Raw genomic sequence first — 24,341 nt, forward strand, 5'->3', positions numbered from 1 at the left:
GGAGGAAACTAACATAGAAACAACTAACCATTAAAATACAGTTTATTAAATTATCAAAAAAGCCAAAACTCATTATTTACAAACGTTGCAAAAAATTTTAGATTAACAAAAACACACTGCACCTTCCTTATTTGACTTACGTCCAATCCTTAACTCTCTTATTCTCTTCCATCTCGCTCCAGTGAGGCGAATGCCTCTCCACGTTCAACCAATTAAAATCGTCGATACACCTCCAGTTATTCACCTGTTTATCTAAACCAGCCTTCGCAAAGTCTTCGTCAATACTTTCGTATTTCCAATTATACGGGGCCAAAGCAACATCATCACAATCTTCCATAATAGCTCTACTAGTCACGTGAAGGTAAATGCTCACATTACCAGAGGCGTGCAGTCTTAATTGTTGGCAAGCGATAACTAAAGTGCAATTGTTACAGTTTTCCGCGAAGATGGACGTGGAAACCGGGCCGGAGAATATCTGACAGTCGGTAAGATGGTTTAAGTGTAGGGTGCTCGGGTATCCCTTCAAATACACCCTGCAGCTGGACAATCTTTCCAAGGAAACGTCTTTCTTAGCGATTTCTTCTCTTGTGAGAAGCAGAGTTTCGTTATGCCTTTTATAAAAACCACATTCTATGGTATGGACTGAAGTATCAAAAAGTCTACTAGTCGGAAAAATTGAAGAATCCACTGCATCAACTCTATTGCGCTTTTCACCTACTTCTTTAGATTTAAGGCTCTTATTCTTGAAACCAAATTTTTTCTTTGGTAACAACTCATTTTCAAGGGTAGTAGCCTTAAGATTGAGTTCTTGAAGGGTGGTCTGACATTTTTTCAAAAAATAATTGCGTAAAAATAAGTTCGAGGCAGCCACATATTTCTGAAGAAGCAAAATCTCCTTTGAAATCAGGTTAAAGTGTTCAGGGAGCTCAAATTTTGATAATGTTTGCGCTTGCTTCAAAAGAGTTTCAACTTGCTTTTGCTTTTCGTCAAAAGTTCTTTCAAAAAATTCCAACTGTTCATTTTCCGCCATTACAGACTTTTTGCTCTCCTGTTTTCGTTGGACATTCAATTTCCGCTCTAATTCTCGGATTTTCATAGAGTTAACTTTGTCGACTCCTTCCCTTATTAGTTCCATGTTATTTTAGTGATTTTTAATGGTTTTATATAAAAAATCTAAATTATGACTACAACTTCTATATGACTATGTTATGAACGTGAGTGCTGTTATTGCCTCCTAAGAATATTGTCGATTTCCTGCTTAGAAACCCGGTACAACGGTTTGTCTGATTGAGTGGCGGTTTCCAAAACGTTGTAGAATTGTTGGTTTTTACTGATATGACCCTCTGACTTGTTTTTGATGACTCCTGGATACTCCTTTAATAATTTTTTTTAATAACAATGTGATAACATCCAGTGCCTAACAATTACCTTTATAGCTTCTTCTTTGTTGCCACTTGTGGTGACAAGGAACAAGATATAACCCAATCCACTGAATGATGTCAGCCAAAACACTGACTTTACTAGTTTAGAAGGGTCCATTAATGCTATTGAAATGAAATAAACAAAACATAATTATGGATTTGTAAGAAATTCTTACCGCTTTGGCATTCCAGTAGGCTTCGTCAGTATCCCGAATTCTTTTTGCTAAGTTTGGCTCAAAAAATTCTCCTCCTTTATAGTAGACCTCTAATAGGGAAGGGTAATTGTCTTTCAAGTATTTTCTTGTATCTGCATTTAGAAGAAAACTCAGGTTCAGGTGTTATTTTCATCATAAATAATACTTTAAGTTTAATAATGATAGGTATGATAAAATGATAAGCATAATTAGACATATGTTCTAAAATGCACGTATTCCTGCTTACATGACTTCTGACCATACTTGGGAAAGTGGTATTTTCTGGACTAATAACATAACTATTTTATACAAAGTGATTTTTTGAACATGATGACCTAGGTTAGTTCAGGTTAGTTGAAAAATTACAAAGTTAATTCATTTCAGTGTAGGAGTAAGTAATAGTGGTGAAATAGTAGATTATACATCCAGGTGGGAAGTGTTTGTTTTCTATCAAGAGCAAAAGATAGGAATTCTGAGGCACATAGCACCAGGGTTAGATATTGCTTAGGACAGACAGAGGATCCTTTCCAATACTGTGTGGTTAGTGTGTTATTTATAATCCCATGTTAATAAAAACAAAAGAAAAAATATAGAACTATTTAAACATAAGTCTGTTGAAGTAAATTTCTAGAAAACCTGTTGCAAATTGAATATGGTGCTGATCCTTTTTCTGGGTACATTTCAGAAAACATGGGTAGTTATGCAGGTGCTTGAAAAGAAATTATTACTATTTTGATATATTATTTGACATTTATCCCAGTTTAAAATACTCACTTTTCACTTAGGTGGAAGGTGATAGTAAACAATTGAACTGTGCCCACCTAAGCAAAATGTAAGCAATAATGTTGTTACATACACGGTTCTAAATAAAAATGTGTACACAACACCTAAGTAAGTTATGTGGGGGGTAAAGTGGTAGTTTAAATGAAATTTTATGATGTCATATTACCACTCCTTCGTAAAATTGAGCCGTAAGCCTTACGAGAAGAACGTAGGACTTAAATTCAGTAACAGTTTGATCGAGGTTGAAAAAAAAGAACATGCTACTACCTAAATAACGTGACTCACCCCGATCTGTGTTTATTTTTCCCCAAGCAATATATGCACCGGCAAACATAAACGTTTCAATAGCAATGAGCGTCAATATAGATCTTTTTAACCACGTTCTTGGCTTTGGACGTTTTACAAGCATAATTTTCTATTTTTTAACATTTTTTGATCGCTCACGAATTTTTTCGGTAATGAATTAATGAAAATGAACGAAATTTGATTAATGATGAGTGAAATGTCATCATGACAAGACGTCAGGACAGCGTCAAACAAGCTTAAATGAGTATGACGTGAACAAGTAGTTCGGTTTTGTGCTTGCAGTGCGGAGGGAGCAAAGCTTGAACAGAGGTCCAATGCTATAGCATTTTGCAAGTGTACTTGCTCCAAAACAAATTCGCTCAACCCCTATTCCGTATTCTTACGAAAGTACATGCAGAGTTTTGAATTTCGAACGGGAACCAACGGTACTGCAGCTGAATTTTCCATTATTTGTGATCAAACATGGAGGGTAAAGTGGAGGTGTCCATCACATATAATGGAAAATACCTAAAAACGGAACTCAAATTGGAATGTCAAATTCAAAAGTCAATGTCTTTCCCGAATTGCCGTCAAAACACATCTAAAAACGTTTAAAATTTGTTTTCAATTTCGAATTAATTCTTAATTTAATAATAAAATAGTCATTAATTTAAATTTAGCCTTGCTTCGTGCCAAATTATTGTTATTTTGCAACGGTAAGAAAATTGTAGTTTTATTTTCAGTGTCAGTAAACAGGCAGTACGTATTCTACTCAAAACTCTCCTATTTTTGTAATGAAAAAACGACACTTTTCCTTGCGAACCTTATTAATTTTCCAGATATTTGTTAACACTATGGCATGGAGATCACACGGAAGAAATAACATCGAATTAGTTCGAAATTTAAAAGGTAAGAAAGTTAACAATAATTTGATTCTGATATTTTTCCAAGATTCTGACCCCTGTAAACATTCATCCTGGATATAATCAGAGCTCTTGAGAATGTGTCTGTCTACTGTCTAGTATCACTAGTATATAGCAAAGCCATTTTTAGAGTATGAAACTTGGTTTTAATTTTGCTTATCAGTACTTTAAAAGATCTCACTGTGGCCTGCTGGTAATTCAGTAAAACCAGCAATTACACTGACAATTCATGAATCAATTCCCCTATGTAAAATCACTTTTACATTGACAAATTTGTTGCAAATTAATTCACTTAGAAATTTGTTATCCAGTATTGGAGTGTGCTTTAATTTCTATCAAGTTTTTCCTCCATGAAATAATACCAAAGTTTATGTTATGCAGAAAACATTAGTTTTTCTATCTTTGCCTTATTATATTAAATTTGTATGAAATAAAATGAATTGCTGCCAAATAATACAAAACCTTTTTTTTAAACAGTAGTTGGTTAAAATACTACTCAACTGAACTAGAAATTTGGGGTTCTGGTTCATGAACCTTCAAATCAGTGGAAAACTGCAATTTTTCATGAAGAAATTGTAGCTACAATACTGGTTTTATACTGCATTTTTGTGAAGTTAGACTGCAGTTCAATATCCTTTGTTAGCAAGACATTCAGAATGATAATTCATTTCATTGATAGACATGGTCAATGTGCTTCCATTGATCAAAAAATAAACACTCTACATGTGTTGTCAATAAAGAAATTGATCGAATATAGGTACACTCTAACTACAGCATGAAGTGAATGCAGAATTTATTGAAGCAATATTTGTATGAAATTGGTGGCAGGAAGACAGTTCTTTTATAAAATACTAACTAAAGAATAGTTTCGCTCAAATGTTGGCTTAATAAGTTCTTATATTTCATAACTTTCCCTCTATATTTGAGTCAAAACTACATTTAACCAAGAAGTCAATCGGATACAAAAATTTTGTGCACTACTACAGAGTATTTTTAAAAATTTTAAATTGCCAATTCTATTTATTTCAATTTTCTAAACTGTATTGCTTAAGCTTAGTTGTAAGCTACTTTAATTTTAAAATTTTAAATAATAGACTCAATTTCTTATCTGCAGCCAATGGAATAATTAAATCGGACATAATAGAACAAGCAATGTTAGCAGTGGATCGTAGCCACTATTCCAAAAATAATCCATTCATGGATTCTCCTCAAAATATAGGATATGGAGTAACAATTAGCGCACCTCATATGCATGCACATGCATTGGAATTGCTTAAAGAACACCTTGTTAATGGAACAAGAGCGTTGGATGTAGGATCTGGTAGTGGGTATTTAACAGCTTGCATAGCAAAAGTCATGGGGGCCAAAGGGTAAGGTGTAGATTCACTGTATATTGTTTTTAAGGATCTGTTTAAATGATATAAGGATTAGGATTGCCAAAATCTTTTTATATTTTATTTAGTGTAAGTAAAATATTGTATTTTCAGGGTAGCAGTGGGTATTGACCATATTCCTGAATTAGTAGAACTTTCTAAACAAAATGTCTTAACGGACAATCCTGAACTTATAAATACAGGGCAAGTTCTTCTGGTATCTGGAGACGGTAGACAGGGTTACCCAGAATTGGCCCCTTACGATGCCATCCACGTAGGGGCAGCTGCTCCCAACTTACCACAAGCACTTGTTGACCAATTAAAGGTAGATAAAATTATGTTATAGTGGAATTGATACTAGGACCTTTGATTTTTAGGTAGGAGGACGATTAATAATCCCTGTAGGTCCTGAAGGAGGAGACCAGCAGTTAGAACAAATCGATAAATTATCCGATGGTTCAGTGGCTAGGAAAGTTCTAATGGGGGTTGTTTACGTTCCCTTAACTGACAAAGAACATCAGTGGCCCCGATCATATTGACGACTGCAGGCATCCATTGCATATGGGTTTCTTTTTGTTTGTTTTTTATTATTATGTTATCGTTATTTGTATAGTGGTTTAAGTTAGAGGTTTTATTGCCAGATACAGAATTATTTAATTTTATTTATCTCACAATGATACTTTTAACTAAGTAAAATTAAGTATTTTTTAAAATTCTTTTTTAATGAATGAAATTTTTTTGTTAACTACGTTTTTAATATACATTCATAACATAGAGTATCTATTCTTTAAATGTCAGATTGTGACTACCATTATTAGCACCATCTTTTTGTTTGTTTTTTGATAGTTTGTGTTTAATTATTTTTAATAATAATGAGTTTCACGTAATATTTTGTTTTATTCTTTCTCACCTGGCCATTTTATGGCAATCAGTATCCATTTCCCTTTGTTCAAATCATGTTTTATAGACAATGAAGCTGGAAGACTTAGATTTACGTTGCGAAAAATATAGCATTTTTCACATCATGTTCCTAACTAGAATATTATTTTACTAGGTTAATACGCAGTTTTTTATGAACGTATTATAAAATATATTTAGACAAATCCTTTAATTGTTTGCATACTTTTTATGCGTCTCTCAAAGAAAGTTTCAGAAATATCTAATGATTAGTACCTCTATGTCTAGGGAGCAACAGTAGTTATTTAACAACTGGCGAAAACAATTTTTTTCTTAATGAAGTTAACACGAACTTTCAACCAAGAGTTGAATTAAATACAATCATCTGAAACGTCTCTCTAATGATTAACAAACTTTGACTAATGGCTACTCTTGACTGGAAGTGTCTTCAGGTGCAGTTTTAGCTAGGTGTGGAAGAAGCGGCCCTCAGTATTTTCTATTGAAATAAATAATATTAAGAAAATACATTCTTGTTCAACACTACATTTAAATAGTAAATGTTATTAATAATAATAATTAAACATAGAATTTTTAATCTCAAACGTTTTATTGAATTAGCAAAAATATTGCGAACAATTACATTCTTAAACTCTGTACATACGTACACATATATCGGTATTTAATATCTGCGTATCTATATCAAAACACTTTGGTTTGTTGAAAAAATGATTTCTAAACGTAAATAAATTGGTATAGATAACAAACAACAATAATAATGGCATAAATTTGTACTCCAAAAATATTTAAATAGTTAATATGTAACATTCTTGCACAAACAACCGTTTTAAAAGCAAAAAATGCCAGATATGGCATTTTCAGTCCAAAAAATTAATGAAGATGTCTTTTACGGTTTACTTTAAAGGTTGCTAACTGTAAAAGAACATTTAAAGCACAAAGAAAAAACAAATACTTATCAAGTTTTTGTGGTTATTTGGGAAGATGATTGTAAGTGCAACCTGCATCTTTACACCTGCCATTCACTTGAAACGGACACATTATTCCAAATGGATCCAATCCTTGCCTCCTAAAAATATGCAATTCATCACAAGCACTGCCTGATTATTAATTACAACTACTTCTATGGTAAAATGAATTAACACAAAATATAATAATATATGCGAGTATACGCCGCACCTGTGCGGCAAAAAATGTTTGCAAATCAAAGTAGCATGAACGGGTGTGAATATTTTTTGGGGGTATTTGACACTGAGTGCATGCGGTAATACTTTTTACAGCACACCAATATCTAATTGACTGAAGACAAAGTTAAGACACGTGCGCTCGTAGAAAAAATATTATACATAACAGGTGCGGTAGTATCTTTGACGCACTCGGTTGCTGACCGAAGTGAAGTATCACTTTCTGCTTTTGTCTCTTGAATAATAGTTTCATTAAGTTTTACGTCGATTTCAGCTTATAAGTAATATCACATAAGACAGTTCATACACAAAACTATTTATACTTTCCACCCAAATTCTTCTGATCCTCACCTTCGAGTGAAATCCAAAGGCGAAACGTACTTCACTTTATCCAGCTTTCTATTACAGAGATCAGTATTTTTGGCCAGCCATGCCATCCCTTCCTCATTCGTCTCGAGAAACTTATCAATGTTATTAGAACCTATAATGTTCGACTCTGCTTCTTTACAACCCCCGTCGTCTGTGGTACTGTGTTGCCAATTAATTTTTAAATCATTCACTGTTTGATTAGAAGGCAATGTCACATGACTTAAGAGGGTTTCGAAAGGAACGCTTGTGCTTGATGATGGTAAATTGGAAATAATGGGAGGGGATTTAATAGGTGTTGAAGTTACTAAGGCATGTGTGGATTTAGGTACTGGGTTGTCAATTACCGAGCTGAAAAACACGAAAATAAACGGCCTGCATGTAGTTGTTGTGCGCAAGGTGAACTGTAACACACCTGGAGTCCAATTTTTCCTTTCCTTCTGCAAGTTCCTTCACTAAACTTATCATACTTTTATGCAGTTGATCTTGTTGATCTCTAGCCCCTGCCAATAGACCCATTAATCGTTCTACTTCATTATCCCAGTGCTTCTGCTGTTTACTAACTTCGTTCAGTTTTTTAACTAATGGCCGAAAGCATTTGTATCGCTCTTGTATCTGTAATCTTTTTCCATCGAAAAATACTTTAATGCCATTCGTATTGTAAATTTTATTCTCAGTTTGTTTATTGGAATATAGCATGACATTTGGGTATACAGTGTGTCCAAGATTTGGCTTACATGTTTTGGGATGTCGGAAACTATCAGAGTTGAGAAGTCGGTTATATGGGGAAAGTTCTAGGTAATTATATCAGTAACATAATGACGAAAACGGAGCTCCCTAACTGTTCAAGTTTATGAGAAGTTTTGAGAGAGCCAAACTGTTAACACTTTTTTTAAGTCACTTTTTGAGTGGAATACGATCGTGAAGTTGAAATTTCAAGACAACGTTTCGTTTTTTTAACCATCATCAAGTGTTATTTTTATTGATTGCAATAGAGCAATAAAACCGTTTTAATCATATAAAATTGGATGCATTTATTACCTCTATAAAAATTAATATTTTCACAAAATATATTTTCCAATATCCTAATAAAAATGCTAAATTTTAAATGGCAAGATGTGACTCAAATTATCAATGAAACAACTTGTGGTATCATTTAACGTCCACCTAGATGGAAAATACACATTTTCAGCCCAGGAAAGTAACAGAAAAAAATTGAACAGTTTCCACCAAAGAAAACTGACTTTCTAACTCCTACTGTTTCCGAAGTCACCATATTGAAAGTCGAATTTGTGACACCCTTTGGAATAAACAATGTACTTTTCTCTCAAATCTAATGGAGATTCCAATGGGACGCAGAAGATCTATGTAACATAGTTAAGACTGATGTGCTCACTTTAGAGTAAATATTCCATTGAAACATTCATTAGTGAAACGGCATTACTTAACAAAAAAAGTTGTTATTTGAAGCTACAGAACAATTTACAACACTTATTAGTGCCACTATCATGGAAACCCAAAATAAAAATATACTTGTATATATAAAAATATAGAAGTTTCATCAAGAGTTTAAACACAAAATTTAGAAAAAGATCAATATGGAAGAAGAGGTGGTGGTCAAATAGTATCCTAATTTTCTATCACCGTAGGAAAGAAACTTCAAGTTAATTGATTAAGAATTATTAATTGATCAAGGCCTCTTTGATAACATAAAACTGAGACTTCATCAAGAATTTGATGTTTAACACTTTGCCTTGTTGTAGATAGTGTAGTTGACTGTAAAATATAAACAGATGAAGTACCTTCCATCTTTAATTGTCTGCATTTGCTTCAGGATATCCCTTAGCCCCATCGACTCCTTCCACTTCTCTTGCTCTCTTTCAGCTGCAATTAACTCCTGGCGCTGGAAATCCTTTATTCTTGTCTCATATTTAAGAGGTAGCTGCACCTGATGAGTATCTATAGTTTGTGTTGACTGTGTGTGCCAAGTTTTAGGTTGGATTTTAGGGGAAGATACCATTCTGGATTTCACATTTATTGAAGAAACTGCGGGAGCTTTTTTAATTGCACTGTTCAAACCATTATTTAGTTTAGAGTTTAATAAGTTTATAGAAATATTTTTGGTTTTGTTTGTTTTTGTCACATTCACAACACCAAGGTTCAAATCAGAAGTTGATCCTTTTTTAATGTTACCACTTTTAAAAGTTAAACCTCGTAAATCAGCACCAAGATAATTTGTAGTCTGTAAGTTTCTCCTAGTTTTCAATTGAGCATGCTTTATCTTAATTAAATTTTGTAGTTTTTTATATTCCTCCCTTTTGCTTGCAGGTAGAAATTTTAATGCAGACTTATCTAAATCATTAATTTTTGACCCTGTTTGCAGTTTTGGGGTTACAATAGAAGACTTTATTGACTGGACTATTTGCACATGCCCTTTTCCATTTAATGCCTTCCTAATCACAGGTTTAATAATTGTTCTATTATGGTCATTAATTTTTGTAATCTCATTTTTTTTTTGTTTATTTCTGCTCAGCTTATTTTCAGCCATTTGTCTTTGTTCCTTTAGAAACTTATCCACACTGCTATCAATTTGTTTCTGTAAATGAGTACTTTGTATCACAGTCTGTGGACTTTGTTTCTTTACAGGTAACTTCTCAGAGTTGCTACTTATATCCAGATCAGAATCTGAATCTGAATTAACTCTTATTATCAAAGGTTTTACTTGGGGAACTACCCGGGGTATCATTACTGAAGGTTTTACCAAAGGCTTGGTGATTACTATTTCTGGATTAACAACTTTATTAAATTTATTTTGTGCGGTAAAATTGTTATTTAATTTAAACACATTGATTCTTTTTAAAAGGTTTTTGTTAGTTTGCTGTTGCAGCTTCTTGGGTAGTTTCTCAGTACTTGCTAACTTGGGGGTTTCATTAATTATTTTTTTGGACATTGATGCAAGTAAAAGGGCTCTTAAAACATCCTCATCTTCTTCTGGAGAAACTGGCACATTACCTGATTCATGACCAGATGTTGTGGAATTTTGTGTGGCATCCATTCCAGTTTCAGTTATTTTCTCTTCACCACTAGTATTCTCAGAATTATTACTGCTGTTTTCTTTATTTGTCTCATCTATTGTCTGACTTTTCTTCTTTTTTCTTATTCTATTACCAAATTTACTATTAAGTGCAGTTTTAAGGGCATCCAGTCTAAGCTGTATTAGTTCATTATCTATTTCATCACTTTCTTTTAGTTCTTCTGCAAGACTATCTCTATTATCATCGACTTGTTCGGCTTGTGCAATATTATCCTTTCTATTTTCTGAAGAAGTCACTTCTGGCTGAATTTCTTGCACTTCGTTACAAGTACTTGGAGAATCACTACTAATGATGATCACTGAAGATACATCAACAGGGGTGTTCTCTCTGACAGGCAGTATCTTTTCACCTGAATCTGACTCAGATGTACTATTATTATTGACCATGCCACGTAAACGAGTCCTCAAACTGTTTCTATGTGCATCTTCAGATTCAATGTGTATTGCAGCCTTTAGCTGATGCTTTAGGCTAGTTCTTAAGAAATTTGAGTTGATGTTGCTGTTATCAGAGTTCACATTACATCTTCGGCTGCTCTTTTTATGACGCCTTTGAGTTCTCTTGCGTTTTGATGGACCCGGTCTCTGAATTTCTGCTACATCTGACAGGCTGCTTAAAGACAAAGCGGGCAAATTGTCTCTAGGATTAAGGGACTTACCAAGGGGTGTAGAAACTAGTGAATCATCCGATATTGCTTCTAAATCGTCCGAAACTATTTCGCCCTCCTCAAGCCCGTCATCGATTGCTAAGGGCATTGAAATTATATTGTCCATCATACTGGTTACTGAAAATCTATTGTGCTTTTGTTCTCAGATTTTTTGACATGATAGGACTGACTTATCTTTCCCTAAAGGAGAAATACAGAAAACAGATTTGAAGCATGCGCCCTTGCTGCCTTGGTCTTGGTGTGCCGGACAGAAGGTGACTTGTGACTGATGACGTTAATAACAAAAAAGAAGTGGAGGGCGCATTCACAATTTTGCTCGGTAAAGTTATTATTTAACGTATCGAACGTTCTCCTGTTCCGTTGCTCAAAGTAAATAAAGAGTAGACACAGAAGAGATAACCACTTTTGCATTTGCGTTGCGGAATTTTGCAACTTTTTCGATAATAATTTGAGTTGAGTCATCAATTCCAGAACATAAATGCGGCATAATCTGTGCAAGATATCAGAACATTGCTGGTAGAGACACGGCATTTTTTAGTTCTATCTGCGGTGTCCTGTGTAGAGGCATTCTAGCGACATACAATCAAAAGGGCCTCAAACTTCAATTAGTAAATAGGAAGCAAGAATTGCCAATTTTTCGGTGTGTTCGTCGAAAAAGAGCGTATTCAAACAATCCCAACATAACACGTTTATTTGAATACCAAGTGTGCATGCAATGATATGGAAACACATGCGACAACATCAATACGACATATTTGTCGAGACCACAGTTTTCGGGTTTATTATAGTGTTATAAGTAGGATTTTCAAATTTTTTTCTGGAGAGGCTTTAAGGTTTTTTTAAACAGAGCTACCAGACTGTTTTCGTTCTTTAGCAACCATTTATCCATTTACTAATAAAAAAACTCTGAAGCCACAATTAAAGCATAATATAAGTCTAATTACATATTGCTTTATCATAAAGAGTATTATCACAAATAATTTAAAATTTAACGTTCACAAGTTCTCAGAGTTTCCCCTTTTTTTATATACAAAATTTACTCCCCTAATATAGCAAATGACCACAGATACATCTGGTCGGTGTGCGTCAAAGCGGTTTTGGGGCGCCTTTGATTTGATATGAACTTTAATGAGGTTAGTTCCGGTTGTTAAGATCTTGGACACAATGCTTCAACTTTCGTCACGTATCAAGTCAACAACAATGTTTTTTAAAAGTAAACATACTGCTTACGTTTTCCAAAGTGAGACATCAAGATTAAGTACTCGAATCAACCAGTTGTACTCTCCGGTACCAATTTTACCCATATCCAAGTTGAAAAATGCCAATTGGAGTAATCACTTACAGACTAGCAGTCCTATGGTTGAAAATGATCAGGAAGGTACGTAGACATTTACGAAACTCGCCTATAAACACAACCGAGAACCACATTGAGTCTACTGAGTAACAAGCTCAAGCCCAGAAATTAATGAATGGAACTTGTTAAAGAGGTCGTTACCATCGTTTCATTCATAATTTTTTATCAATTAAATGTTGTAAAATTTATGAATGAATGCACATTTAGAGCATTGAAGGAATGAAATTTTTTTTATCTTAAAACTTAACCAGAAGTTTAAATTACTGTGTTTAGTTTTATTGATAGGAGAATGGTTTGAGAGAAAAATATTAAACACCCTTGGTGAAAATGCAATCTATTTTATTTACAAATTATTTTTTTAAAATTAATGAACTGTTAACAGAAACTGATTATACAAAGTGTTTCAGAATTGTACGGCACTATTTAAGGTATGTATTCTTTAGTATTAGGTGTACAACTTTGCTTCCGCCGTTTTTGAATAGATGTATGTAGCGGTAAGTAATGATCGAAATAAATAACCCCATGTGGGCATGCAGGAGCCTTGGGCACCTGTTAACATAACCTCATAAAAATATTAGTCTATTTGTGTCTTCATCATAAAGTTATTCGCAATTGAAAATGTCAGTGTACGAGCCAAATTCTCGTCATTTGCGGGAGGTTTTACTTTTCTGCTTCAATATGAAGAAATCTGCTGCTGAGGCTCATCGAATGCTCTCAGATACTTATGGGGAAGCCACTATTAGTGAAAGGACATGTCGTGAGTGGTTTCAGCGCTTCAAGAACGGTGATTTTCACGTCGAAGACCAACATAGCGGTGGAAGAAAGAAGGTTTTCCAAGATGCGAACTTGGAAGCATTACTTGACGAAGACTCGTGTCAAAGTCAACAAGAATTGGCACAATCATTGGGAGTGACTCAACAAACAATCTCAAAACGCCTCAAAGACATGGGAATGATTCAGAAGCAAGGATATTGGGTGCCGTACGAGTTGAAACCAAGAGATATTGACAGGCGTCTGTTCGCTTGTGAACAGTTGCTTGCAAGGCAAAGACGGAAGGGATTTCTGCATCGTATTGTGACTGGGGACGAGAAATGGGTTCATTACGATAATCCCAAACGCAAAAAGACTTGGGGATATCCCGGCCATGCTTCCACGTCGACGGCCAAACCGTCTATTCATGGTTCCAAAATCATGCTCTGTATTTGGTGGGATCAACTCGGCGTAATATATTATGAGCTGTTACAACCAACTGAAACAATCACAGGTGCTCTTTATCGAACCCAATTAATGCGTTTGAGCCGAGCATTGAAAAAGAAACGGCTGCAATACAACGAGAGACATGATAAAGTGATTTTGCAGCACGATAATGCTCGACCCCATGTTGCGCAAGTGGTCAAGAAATACTTGGAAACATTGAAATGGGAAGTCCTACCCCACCCGCCATATTCTCCTGACCTAGCTCCTTCTGATTATCACTTGTTTCGATCCATGGCACATGGGCTAGCTGACCAACACTTCCGGTCTTATGAAGAAGTAAGAAATTGGATAGAATCGTGGATCGCTTCAAAAGATGTCCAATTTTTTCAACACGGGATTCGTATGCTGCCCGAAAGATGGGAGAAAGTAGTGGCCAGCGATGGACAATACTTTGGATCCTAAAGGTATAATTAGTTTTTTACAATAAAATCGCGAAATTCGGAAAAAAAACGGCGGAAGCAAAATTGTACACCTAATACAAAATAAAGAAAAAGCATGTGAGCATAAAAAAAATTCATGTAAGCATGTGTCTGATCTTAGTTGGTAACAGAGTTACAGGGTGTTAAAAGTAAAAAAATATTTTATTCTGCTTGATCTGCCGCAGATAGAAGTTTCAAATTTTATATGCATATTAATAGGCGCTGCTTAACACGAGAATAGATTGCTTTCAACTACTTTATAAGGTAGCGTATTTTCTTAAGTCTTAGTCCATAAAATTTTTAAAAAATATTTGCTCGTATGACACTGGTGAATTTTGATATTTTTCTTAAGTTCTTCAATCTATTACCTACATTTAATCTTTGTTGATTTTTGGTCGAATTCTATTCAATTTTTTCATAAATGTATTATTATACATATAAATTCAAATACATTTACGGACCAGAGGGTCTTGGAATTTTTTTCGAAATATCGAAATTCCACGATTTTTTTTACACCATTTTTTTCTAATTGAATGGATTATACAGTATTCGATTACACGAATATGTAATTTGTCTAATATGAAATATCAAGTAATGATCAACTGATAGTTCTATAGAAGCAATAATAACAGTGAGAACATGGTGTAAACCCTACCTTCATTCAGATCTTTACATTTTCAGATAGACTAAAGTTACTTTGTTAAGTTTGAAAGTTTAATTTATTACTATGTACTTTATAATACTATAGTAAATTATAAATCAGTCTGAAGAATATGTTTTAATACTTTCCTACTGTTTATTTAAACATTTTGAAAATGGATAGGAAGTGCAAATTATTTTATCTTGAGCATGGAACTGCAGAACGTATAATCAAAATAAATGAATGTTAAAAATGGATAGTATGACCGGAATCTTACCAGTTAAAGTAAACTGGGTTGAGCATTTTAGTATTTAACTAAGGAAAGCCAAGTGGTTTAATCATTGTGTAATGTATTTGTTGCATATTTATTAGTCATTAAGTTTAAAAATATAACATTAAAAGTAATAATAAGATAAGGGGCAGGCTAACAGAGCAATCTTGAAGATAAAGCACTGTCGAACAAGGTCACTATTATCGACGCAATTAAGTGGCAATATGTGAGATTTTGTCTATGGAAAATCGGGACTAGCAGGTACTTCTCCTTTGGGTCTTAAGGACCAGCAGAACTGGGAAAAGTTAAAACAAAAGAAACAAAGAACGGGCATTTAAGAGATAGAAGGGCAGAAGTGAATTCTTTAGTTTTGCCTTGCTGCTTTAGTTTTTAAAAAAATGGAGAACGTCTCTAATGTTACCCCGATGTATTCTTATGTTACGCCCATGAACATTACCTTTTGTAAGGTGATGTACCCAGCAACGTTACATTTTAGTATCAATTACTCCAAATAAGGGTTACCCCATATAATAAAGTATTTTCCCTTTGGAAGAATTAGAATTTAAGTATCTACACGTGTTAAATCAGTATAACTGGAACATTCCAATAAAGTGCCACTTTTGCTATTTATACAAATAGTATAAATATCATACTTTAGAGATATTGATAATAAACTAGTGGATAATAATAGGTCTTTAGGTACCGATACTTGTGATCCTATCTTTAGGATCACTATACTAGTTTAAGTGATCATAATAATAATATACCTATGTAAGTAAACAATATTTAGTAGAAAAGGATGAATTTGTTATTAAAAGTGTTGGGAATTCAACTTTATACTTAGAGTCTCAGCAGACTAGCGACTTTATGTCGGCCGAGATAGTTTAGTCGGAATTGGGGTGCGTAACCATGCGCATGTTTTTTTAGGTTGTGTTAAAATTAGTGAATATGCACATTTACATATGTTTTTGCGTCAATTAAGCAATCCGCTAAATGATAAGCGGCCAAAAAGGCGCTACTCTGCAGGAACGCTCAGCATTTGGGCTAAGAAAACAATGCCACATGTATCCGATTTAGAGTCAGAACTAGCAGGTAGGTAATGTCTTCTCAGACTACTACATGTTTTAATTTTGCGTATTTACCTTTTAAAAATTTGATCATTTTTAACAGTACCTATTTACTTTTCATATAATGACAAAAATCTCTAAATCTCAAATGAAATCACGATCCTAAAAAAAACATTAAATACAAACAATTAGCACGTGGATATGTGTAAAATTATAGTACGCAATAATACGCAAATAGTAAATGTTGTAAAAACATATGTTCAGACTTCCATTCATTTCTCTGGACTGTCATTAATGTCACTTGTATGTCATTAGGCTAGAAAATCATTAGGACGACTCCAGCCGTCGCGTCATGATCTTGCTACCCTAAGTAGAGTAGCTAATTCTTGACATGACGACATTGTAAAAAATGTAATAAAAAGCACTATATTGTTTGTCTTGCACTTTCAACTTTTCATTTAATTTTAAATTTAATTTGGAAGATTAACAAGTCTTCAAAGTCAATGTGAAAGACATAAGTACGAAAGGTGTAGATTATAAAAGATCAGAAAAGTACCTACGTTAATTAAAAAATTAATATTAAGAAAGCATTAAAATTGTCTATTTTTTGTTTACTATTTTGTTTTTTTCTACTACTTTACTACTCTTAATGGGATAGGCGATACAGTGTTTTTAGTCTTATTTACCAAAATACCCTTCAACTTTTCCCTCCCATCACTTTTTCATTTCAAATTACCTCATTTGAAAATGTTTTTTCTCAGTTTTATAGCTAACAAATAAATTAATTATAGATGGTCGAGTAAAAAATTCTTTTCGTAAATTAGTATACTTCTTGTATACGAATTTTTTCTAGTTTTAGATCGTTTTGTAGCCGTAATAGAGCAATACGAGACTTTCATGATAATCGCTAAATTCTATTGAAAACCGTCCTTTAAGTGTCTACTTGTATTGCTTATTTTAGTGACCAATGATTCTCGCATGTCACACACCAGCATCGATACTACTGTTTTCGAACACTAATCTAGTTGCAATTAACACATAGTGGTGACGAACTTAGCACGTGTCTTACCTAAATTTTACCTAATTACCTTATTTGCCCGAGTCATGTAAATAAATATAATGATGCTTTATAAACATTATAGAATTTAATTATTTAAGTATACGATTGTTAAAGAAAAGCTTATATAATAAAGTTTATAATTAACTAAAGGTTTTTGCGAAAAGTTATTGGATTTTTAGTCGAGTAATAGTTGGTAACCTGGGGCTACTAAGCACCATATATTTTACATCTGAGGTAGACAAACTTTTCGTATTTTCGAAAAAACCTTAATTACTTAATACCTAATTCTCAAACCTTCGTTAGGCAATACCAACTTTCGAAGCTACGATAAATAAATCCTTAATGCTGTCAGATACGTAGTCAGGTTTGAAACCCTCATCATGTTTCCAATTCTTCAGGTTTTCGTCCGAAGTTAACCCTGTTAGTACTAACAATTTCTTGAATCCACAATTCGTGGCAAAAATCATATCCGTTTCAACTCTGGAATGGAACTTTAACTTTCAGCTGAATATGCTGGAATTATTGTAGTACTTACGTATCTCCAATGAAAAGAACTCGCTTTTCATCAAAGGGCCCGATGTTTTCTTCTATTATTTCTTGGAATGGCTTTCCAGGTTTCGAAAGCACTATTGGAGATACTCCTGTAACTTGCTCTATAATTTCAGCAAATGGCCTTGATCCTGGTGGTCAATGAATGGTGAAATTTGTATTGAAACTTTGAAGCAAATTAATACCGATATAAGCATTTTTGCCGAGTGGTACTGCTGTGTCCCAAGCTCCCACTAAGAATATTGCATTATTTTTCTTGATGTACTCCACACATTTTTGAAGTTGGAAAAAGTTGACATTTAGAGAAAAATCAATTATCACGGCTCCTATATTAGGTTTTATGTTTTCAGTTATGCCCATTGCCGACACAATTGTTTCTTCTACAGGAGTTACCTACGATAGTAATGTTCAACACTGCTTAAGTAAGAGCAAAAATTTCACCTCATCATAGACTACATTAAATCCTGCCTGCTCTAAAGCATTCCTAAAAGCTTTAACTCCAATTACGTACAATTCTTTGTCGAAATTAATTTTTTTTAGGTACCATGTAATTGAGTCTATAGGCCTAGAGCACAGAAATACAATAGTAATATTAATCTTCTATGTACTAAAAATATTACCTTACGAGTTCTTCTTTTACTGCCTCGAAAACCTTAAAGCGATTAAGATATAAATCTAGAGGCGAGGTGGAGTTGTTGCTGATAAAATACAACTTTTTCTTGAGGTTTCTTAAGAGTTTAATGCTTTCTTTAGCACCATCAATTACGTTAAGTATATCAGTGAAGAGCACTCCTATATAAATGAGTAAGTGCTAATATATCAAAGTCCTGCTAACTTTGCAAACCAGAGAGCCTCCATAGAAATATTAAAACCGAAGCGTCACTGACAAGTTCTTCCGTTTCTATGGAAATTATTCTCTTGGTAAAGCTAACAAGACCCTGATTTATTGGTTCTTAGTAAGGTACTAAAAAAGGTAATATACACTTACCGTCAACATCAGACAAAACTGTATCAAATGAATCGAAGAATTCCTCTAATTCTTGTTTAGAAAGATCTGTTAATTTTAAAGCCATAGTGGGTATTTACTTACTGGAAACGGTGTTTAGTACAGTTCTATCTGGACCGATATTTATCTCGAAGTAGAAGCTAACTATATTCCTTGAACCATTGTGAACACTTGCATATATAAGCAAAATTATCGTATGTTTTTCATTCTCATTCGAAATACAATTGAAATACTTATGAATACACTTATAGATAAACCTTCACGTGAGAGCAAATAAAAAACAATTTTCATGTAAAACTGACAAATATACAACTATTTGTATGAAAATGAACTTATGCGATATAGTATTGGGTTGATACTTGCATAGATATAGGATGGTGTAAGAAAAACTCAGCAAAATATTACAATCGAAATGTTATGTCTTAATGCACCAAATTGGGAGAATTTTTAGTATCAAATTTAACACAATTTTTAGTGTGACCGAAATAAATGTAGTATCGGGTTCGATACTAGTGTAGATATAGGATGGTATTTATATCTTATAATGACATCACAGCTCAGAAAAAGGATTATAAATGTGCGTTTATTAATATACAGTGGACAAAGCGAAGGACAGAGTAACTTATGAATTTGCGAGCGTGGACGCGACTTCCGAGTTGCCAACGACCAACCGAACCTAGAAGAAAAGAGAATCTGTACATATCCTGCAAGTCCTTAAATACTAAAACTTATGGTGAGAAATCATGGGCGTACCCTGGCTAGGGAGTCATCTGCACTACCCGCCACGTTAAACCGTGACGCTTTAACTGGGAATTGGAACTGCAACTATAGGGCCGACAAAGTCTATTGCAGGAAATTCCCATACCGATAAGACATAGCATGGGAAATTCCCCTGTTTCAACTAATGTCTACCAGGGTCGTACCTCAGGGGTGTGTCAATCTTAAAAATAATACTTACTACTATCTAACATCTATCAAACTTAAAAGTAATCCCTATCTATAAGAGTAAACCAATGATCAACTGTAACTGCAGCTTAGTTATACAACCGTACAGTGACATACGGTTACGTATAATGAATGAAGTATTTCTCTAATCTTCGTGGTTTTCTTATTAGCGCCTATCATTATGTTTAAGAAAGATAAAAATTATGGCTTTTAATTAAGTTCTGCAGGATAAATAATGCAATAACGAGTGAATTTACATGTTTTATTACTGCTGGAATATGTGAAATGCATTGGGACTATTGTATGTGAAGTGGAAGTGGAGGTATTTTGCTGGAGCAATCTTTTAGAAAAATCTGATTTAAAATTTGAGGAAATTTAAAATCAGAGAGGAACATTCCTTCAGCTTCTGAAATGTGGACTCACTTCGACATCTATCTTTTCGATTTTGAAAGTGCAAAGATGCATTCCATTATATTTCCAAGGTTTCAGGACTTCAATTCAGATAACCAGGTTCAATACAAGATTCATTTCAATCGATAAAAAATGAAAAACAGCATATAAATTTCAGAACTTTTCCTGAAAATTTCCAATGTGATTATTTCTTGGGAATTCGAGAAAGAACTGCCTTGCCGCAAATATCTGACATTAATCATCTCAATGTGTTTTATGAGCCTCCACAAACTGGCTTGTAATGTCGCTTTTACTCTCCGAGATACGGGATAAAGTGTGCAGATTTAATACGGCATGTATCAGTCCATTAAGACGACAAAAACGCCTAAAAGTTTTCGAAATCTTTTTAAACATTTTCAAAAGGTTACTATATTCTTTATGATGATTTTTTATTTTCAGCGTCGATGGCTTGGGAATTCGAGGAGTAAATACATTAATAAATATAGCTCAAAATATTATTTTCACTGAATTTTAGAAGCCTACACAAAACAGCATGTAATATATTTCTTAGGTTCTGCGACTTTTCAATGGAAAACCTGAGAATACCCGGTACTCGTTAGAGACTGGATCGACATACTTATACAGGGTATTTTAAAAAAAGGGTTCAGGAAAGAAGGATGTGATTTCTTGGCCCATTCTAAGAAAAAAACTTCCTATTAATATGGGTCCGCAAACGCACTGTTTTCGAGATGCAGGGTGTCAAAAAAAGAGTTGTCAAAAATAACACGATCAAGAACAGTTTCAATTTTTTTTTCCGTACTTAAAGAAGATGTTCTACATGTCCACCTGCCATTTGAACAGATAATTCACATCTTCGCCGAAAAGAAGCTCTTGTTCTTTCGAACAACCCTGGATTTTGTCTAATTGTTTGGTACTTATTTTCTATTTGTTGCTGTAGTTCATCCACATTATTAATTGGCCTCGAATATACCAGTTGTTACCAGTCACTAAATAACATTTGCAACATTACATTTCCATGAACAGAAAGCAACAATAACAACAAAGACAGCAACACCGGTATTTTTTTTTGACACCCTGTATCTCGAAAACGGTGCAATTGCGGGCACATGTTAATAGGAACTTTTTTCTTAAAATGGGCTAAGGAATCACACCCTTCATTCTTGAATTCTTTTTTTAAATATCCTGTATATGTGTGTATGCAGTACTGGGAATATTGATATCAACACGTTAAAACAGTCTACACCACTTTATTCCACGTATGAAAATATTTTTATTGTGTAATATTTATAACAAATATTGATATTAAGTGTTTTGTATATTTATCGTGATCATTTATTGACCAAATGAAATTTTTAGCCACTTGCACCTTGAAACTGGTGATTTGGTAACATAGTGTGATCAAAACAACAAAGGGATTTCGTAAACATTTATTCCAAACTGAACAGCTGGATTTATTTTACGCAAACAAAAGTACCATCCCTTTAAATTTACAATTTGTCATGGATCCGACCCGGTCATAACGATGGTCCAATACAAAATTTTTCAATATGCTCCAGTGATTTCAACATCTAACTGTTGGGTCCAACAGAATGGCGCATCCGTATACAGGGTGTCCCAGATAAGGATGAACAGCATGGGGATCTTGGAAACGGTAATAGATACAAAATGGTTTAAATTGGGAAAAAGTTGGGCAATTTAAAGCAAATTAATAATCTGTTTTTATATCGACGAAATTCCGAATGGTTACGAAGATATCCGGAAAAAAACGAATTTGGCGGTTTTCGTTTTTTGCAAATAACTCTTATACGGTTATAGTTAGAGGAATAAAAGTTTTACATTATTAAAGCACTTTTTTGAGAACTGTTTAGCAGTGTTGCCAGTTTTCTTGTTACATCCTTACTTTCGGAGAAAAATGAGTAAACTTTTGATTTTCATATGGGCGTGATATCAATTATTTATATTTTCAAAATCGTCATAAAATTCCCTTTTCAGCCATGCATTACATTTAATATTTTTCTCAGAAACTCTATGAGTTATAGCCATTAAAGCATTTTTTGATAAGTAGGCCATGATTTTGACTTATAGTAATGGTGCACATTAAATAAATGAATGCTGTGGAAACGTCAACATTATTTAAAAGTATAAATATATTACTGGTATCACCCTAAAATTAAAAAAATAATTGTTTCAAATTATGTATTTAATAACAACAATGCGGCTAAACTTGGATCGAATCAAATGTTGACGTTTCCACAGCATTCATTTATTTAATGTGCACCATTACTATAAGTCAAAATCATGGCCTACTTATCAAAAAATGCTTTAATGGCTATAACTCATAGAGTTTCTGAGAAAAATATTAAATGTAATGCATGGCTGAAAAGGGAATTTTATGACGATTTTGAAAATATAAATAATTGATATCACGCCCATATGAAAATCAAAAGTTTACTCATTTTTCTCCGAAAGTAAGGATGTAACAAGAAAACTGGCAACACTGCTAAACAGTTCTCAAAAAAGTGCTTTAATAATGTAAAACTTTTATTCCTCTAACTATAACCGTATAAGAGTTATTTGCAAAAAACGAAAACCGCCAAATTCGTTTTTTTCCGGATATCTTCGTAACCATTCGGAATTTCGTCGATATAAAAACAGATTATTAATTTGCTTTAAATTGCCTAACTTTTTCCCAATTTAAACCATTTTGTATCTATTACCGTTTCCGAGATCCCCATGCTGTTCATCCTTATCTGGGACACCCTGTATAATGCAAGAATTGTGCAGGAATATCCACCACATAGATTTTTTGGAAGATGGATAGGCATTTTCTCGGAGCATTTTTGGCCAGCTCGTTTACGGAAAATAATAAAGAAAAGTAATGAACAATTAAAATTATATCAATATATTTGTAACAAAAAGTCTTAAAATCGATAAAAAATTTATTAGCACCGTACTTAGAAAAAAAGCCAATGACCATCTTTGATACATGAAATTCATAGAATGAAATCGAGGCTGTCGCACTGAAGCTTTTATGGAAGAAAATGGCAATGAAAAAGCGGTTTTAGTTTGCACCTATGTCGCCCCTAACTTGGGGAAAAAAATGAAATTGGATAATTTCGTTGTTTTTTGAAATAACTAAAAAACAAATAATTTTGTTAATACCTTTGCACCGTGAAATTACTCTCTCGAATGAGCTACTTTTCTCCAATTTAACCGATTCTGCGTCTATTACTGCGTACGAGATCCCCATGCTGGACATCCTTATCTTGGATACATTGTGTACTTATGCAACAGAGAACGAACTTTAACGGGGATATGCCGTTTATTAGCTGGGCATGATGAAGTCATGCCGTCGTAACTTATCGCCAGCAATGATTTCCACCCCGTTACCCCTGGATATCGGGGGTGCGAACCACGAAACCGTGGCTAAAACGAAGCCGACGATATTCACGGGGATGCCATCCAGGGGGGTGTCATTCGCGGATATGAGGTTTAACTTTAAATGTGCCAGTGCGATTGATGAGGTTTGTTATGAATGAGCGATTCCTTACACATACATATCTTTGTTTTTGAATTCTGACTAGTGGCACCGCTCAGAGATGTTACACAAGTTTATTTTTTAGTTTTACGCTTTCCATGACATTGCTGACTGCCTTAGATTCAAATTTGCGAATATTTACAAGGCATTTAATTTAGAACAACTTAGAATAATTTTCTTTTTGGTTTTCGATCCTCTTGAAACCCTCTAACTCAAGGCGCTAAAATTGAATTGCCAAATTCAATTTTAGCCAAGACAATTGTCTAGATTTCAAAATTCAAACCTTGCTTGCTCCGAGATAGACCTCTTACGTTCTTTTTTAGAAGGTGTAAGCCGTATTCCCACGGGCGTCTTGACCATGCAGTCTTCTAGTGGTGGCACGTGTTTGTATTGAGGTTTGCACAGCAGTAATACAAGACTATAAATTCTAATGGCCTATAAGAATACTTCAACACTTCCAAATCAACTGCCCCGGGACAAACCTTGACTTATCTTTCTGATGCTTAAATTTTCTTTAATTGTAGCTTGCTCTCTTCGTTTCGTGGTTTTTGTTAATGTTGATGTTTTTGATGTTGGCTATAGCAACAACTTGATTATGCGAATGTTGCTACATGAACGATTTCG

At 34.0% G+C, this 24,341-nt stretch overlaps 4 protein-coding genes across 7 annotated transcripts; 1 reads left to right on the forward strand and 3 right to left on the reverse strand.

The window, feature by feature from the left end:
* Positions 1–24: 24 nt before the first annotated feature.
* TBCC (Tubulin-binding cofactor C) lies at positions 25–1,540 on the reverse strand. 2 transcript variants are annotated; one of them, XM_066397911.1, is made up of 2 exons: positions 1,429–1,540; positions 25–1,371 (listed from the first exon to the last, which is right to left on the reverse strand). In XM_066397911.1, the coding sequence occupies exon 2, from the start codon at positions 1,133–1,135 to the stop codon at positions 137–139; it is 999 nt and encodes a 332-aa protein (XP_066254008.1). In that variant the 5' UTR covers positions 1,136–1,371; positions 1,429–1,540; the 3' UTR covers positions 25–136. The 2 variants fall into 2 exon arrangements, with proteins under 2 accessions (XP_066254008.1, XP_066254007.1); XM_066397910.1 differs by having other exon boundaries at positions 25–1,374.
* A 1,715-nt stretch (positions 1,541–3,255) lies between these two features.
* Pcmt (Protein-L-isoaspartate (D-aspartate) O-methyltransferase) lies at positions 3,256–5,723 on the forward strand. The gene is made up of 4 exons (XM_066397918.1): positions 3,256–3,592; positions 4,721–4,976; positions 5,094–5,304; positions 5,357–5,723. The coding sequence occupies exons 1-4, from the start codon at positions 3,478–3,480 to the stop codon at positions 5,516–5,518; spliced, it is 744 nt and encodes a 247-aa protein (XP_066254015.1). The 5' UTR covers positions 3,256–3,477; the 3' UTR covers positions 5,519–5,723.
* A 740-nt stretch (positions 5,724–6,463) lies between these two features.
* Positions 6,464–11,452, reverse strand: LOC136414080 (uncharacterized). Of its 3 annotated transcripts, none has more exons than XM_066397879.1 (5): positions 11,371–11,452; positions 9,244–11,317; positions 7,857–8,063; positions 7,427–7,792; positions 6,464–6,960 (listed from the first exon to the last, which is right to left on the reverse strand). In XM_066397879.1, the coding sequence occupies exons 2-5, from the start codon at positions 11,307–11,309 to the stop codon at positions 6,864–6,866; spliced, it is 2,736 nt and encodes a 911-aa protein (XP_066253976.1). In that variant the 5' UTR covers positions 11,310–11,317; positions 11,371–11,452; the 3' UTR covers positions 6,464–6,863. The 3 variants fall into 3 exon arrangements, with proteins under 3 accessions (XP_066253976.1, XP_066253977.1, XP_066253975.1); XM_066397880.1 differs by having other exon boundaries at positions 9,244–11,134; positions 11,192–11,412; XM_066397878.1 differs by having other exon boundaries at positions 9,244–11,412.
* Positions 11,453–12,882: 1,430 nt separating this feature from the next.
* On the reverse strand, positions 12,883–19,095 carry LOC136414063 (uncharacterized). Its single transcript, XM_066397856.1, has 6 exons — positions 18,806–19,095; positions 18,438–18,609; positions 18,259–18,382; positions 18,003–18,210; positions 17,804–17,948; positions 12,883–17,748 (listed from the first exon to the last, which is right to left on the reverse strand). The coding sequence occupies exons 1-6, from the start codon at positions 18,888–18,890 to the stop codon at positions 17,568–17,570; spliced, it is 915 nt and encodes a 304-aa protein (XP_066253953.1). The 5' UTR covers positions 18,891–19,095; the 3' UTR covers positions 12,883–17,567.
* Positions 19,096–24,341: the final 5,246 nt, after the last annotated feature.

The sequence above is a fragment of the Euwallacea similis genome, chromosome 16 (genome assembly GCF_039881205.1).
Source record: "Euwallacea similis isolate ESF13 chromosome 16, ESF131.1, whole genome shotgun sequence".
Classification (NCBI taxonomy): domain Eukaryota; kingdom Metazoa; phylum Arthropoda; class Insecta; order Coleoptera; family Curculionidae; genus Euwallacea; species Euwallacea similis.

Excerpts from the sequence above, each read along its gene's own strand:
- TBCC (XM_066397911.1), bottom strand. The coding sequence starts at position 1,135 with ATGGAACTAATAAGGGAAGGAGTCGACAAAGTTAACTCTATGAAAATC.
- Pcmt (XM_066397918.1), top strand. The coding sequence starts at position 3,478 with ATGAAAAAACGACACTTTTCCTTGCGAACCTTATTAATTTTCCAGATA. Across the intron at positions 3,593-4,720 it reads ATTAGTTCGAAATTTAAAAG|CCAATGGAATAATTAAATCG; the intron begins GTAAGAAAGTTA and ends TCTTATCTGCAG. Across the intron at positions 5,305-5,356 it reads CACTTGTTGACCAATTAAAG|GTAGGAGGACGATTAATAAT; the intron begins GTAGATAAAATT and ends TTTGATTTTTAG.
- LOC136414080 (XM_066397879.1), bottom strand. The coding sequence starts at position 11,309 with ATGATGGACAATATAATTTCAATGCCCTTAGCAATCGATGACGGGCTT. Across the intron at positions 8,064-9,243 it reads CAGACAATTAAAGATGGAAG|ATTACAGATACAAGAGCGAT; the intron begins GTACTTCATCTG and ends CGATGGAAAAAG. Across the intron at positions 7,793-7,856 it reads AAGGAAAAATTGGACTCCAG|CTCGGTAATTGACAACCCAG; the intron begins GTGTGTTACAGT and ends CGTGTTTTTCAG.
- LOC136414063 (XM_066397856.1), bottom strand. The coding sequence starts at position 18,890 with ATGGCTTTAAAATTAACAGATCTTTCTAAACAAGAATTAGAGGAATTC. Across the intron at positions 18,383-18,437 it reads GTAAAAGAAGAACTCGTAAG|GCCTATAGACTCAATTACAT; the intron begins GTAATATTTTTA and ends TCTGTGCTCTAG. Across the intron at positions 18,211-18,258 it reads TTAATGTAGTCTATGATGAG|GTAACTCCTGTAGAAGAAAC; the intron begins GTGAAATTTTTG and ends TTACTATCGTAG.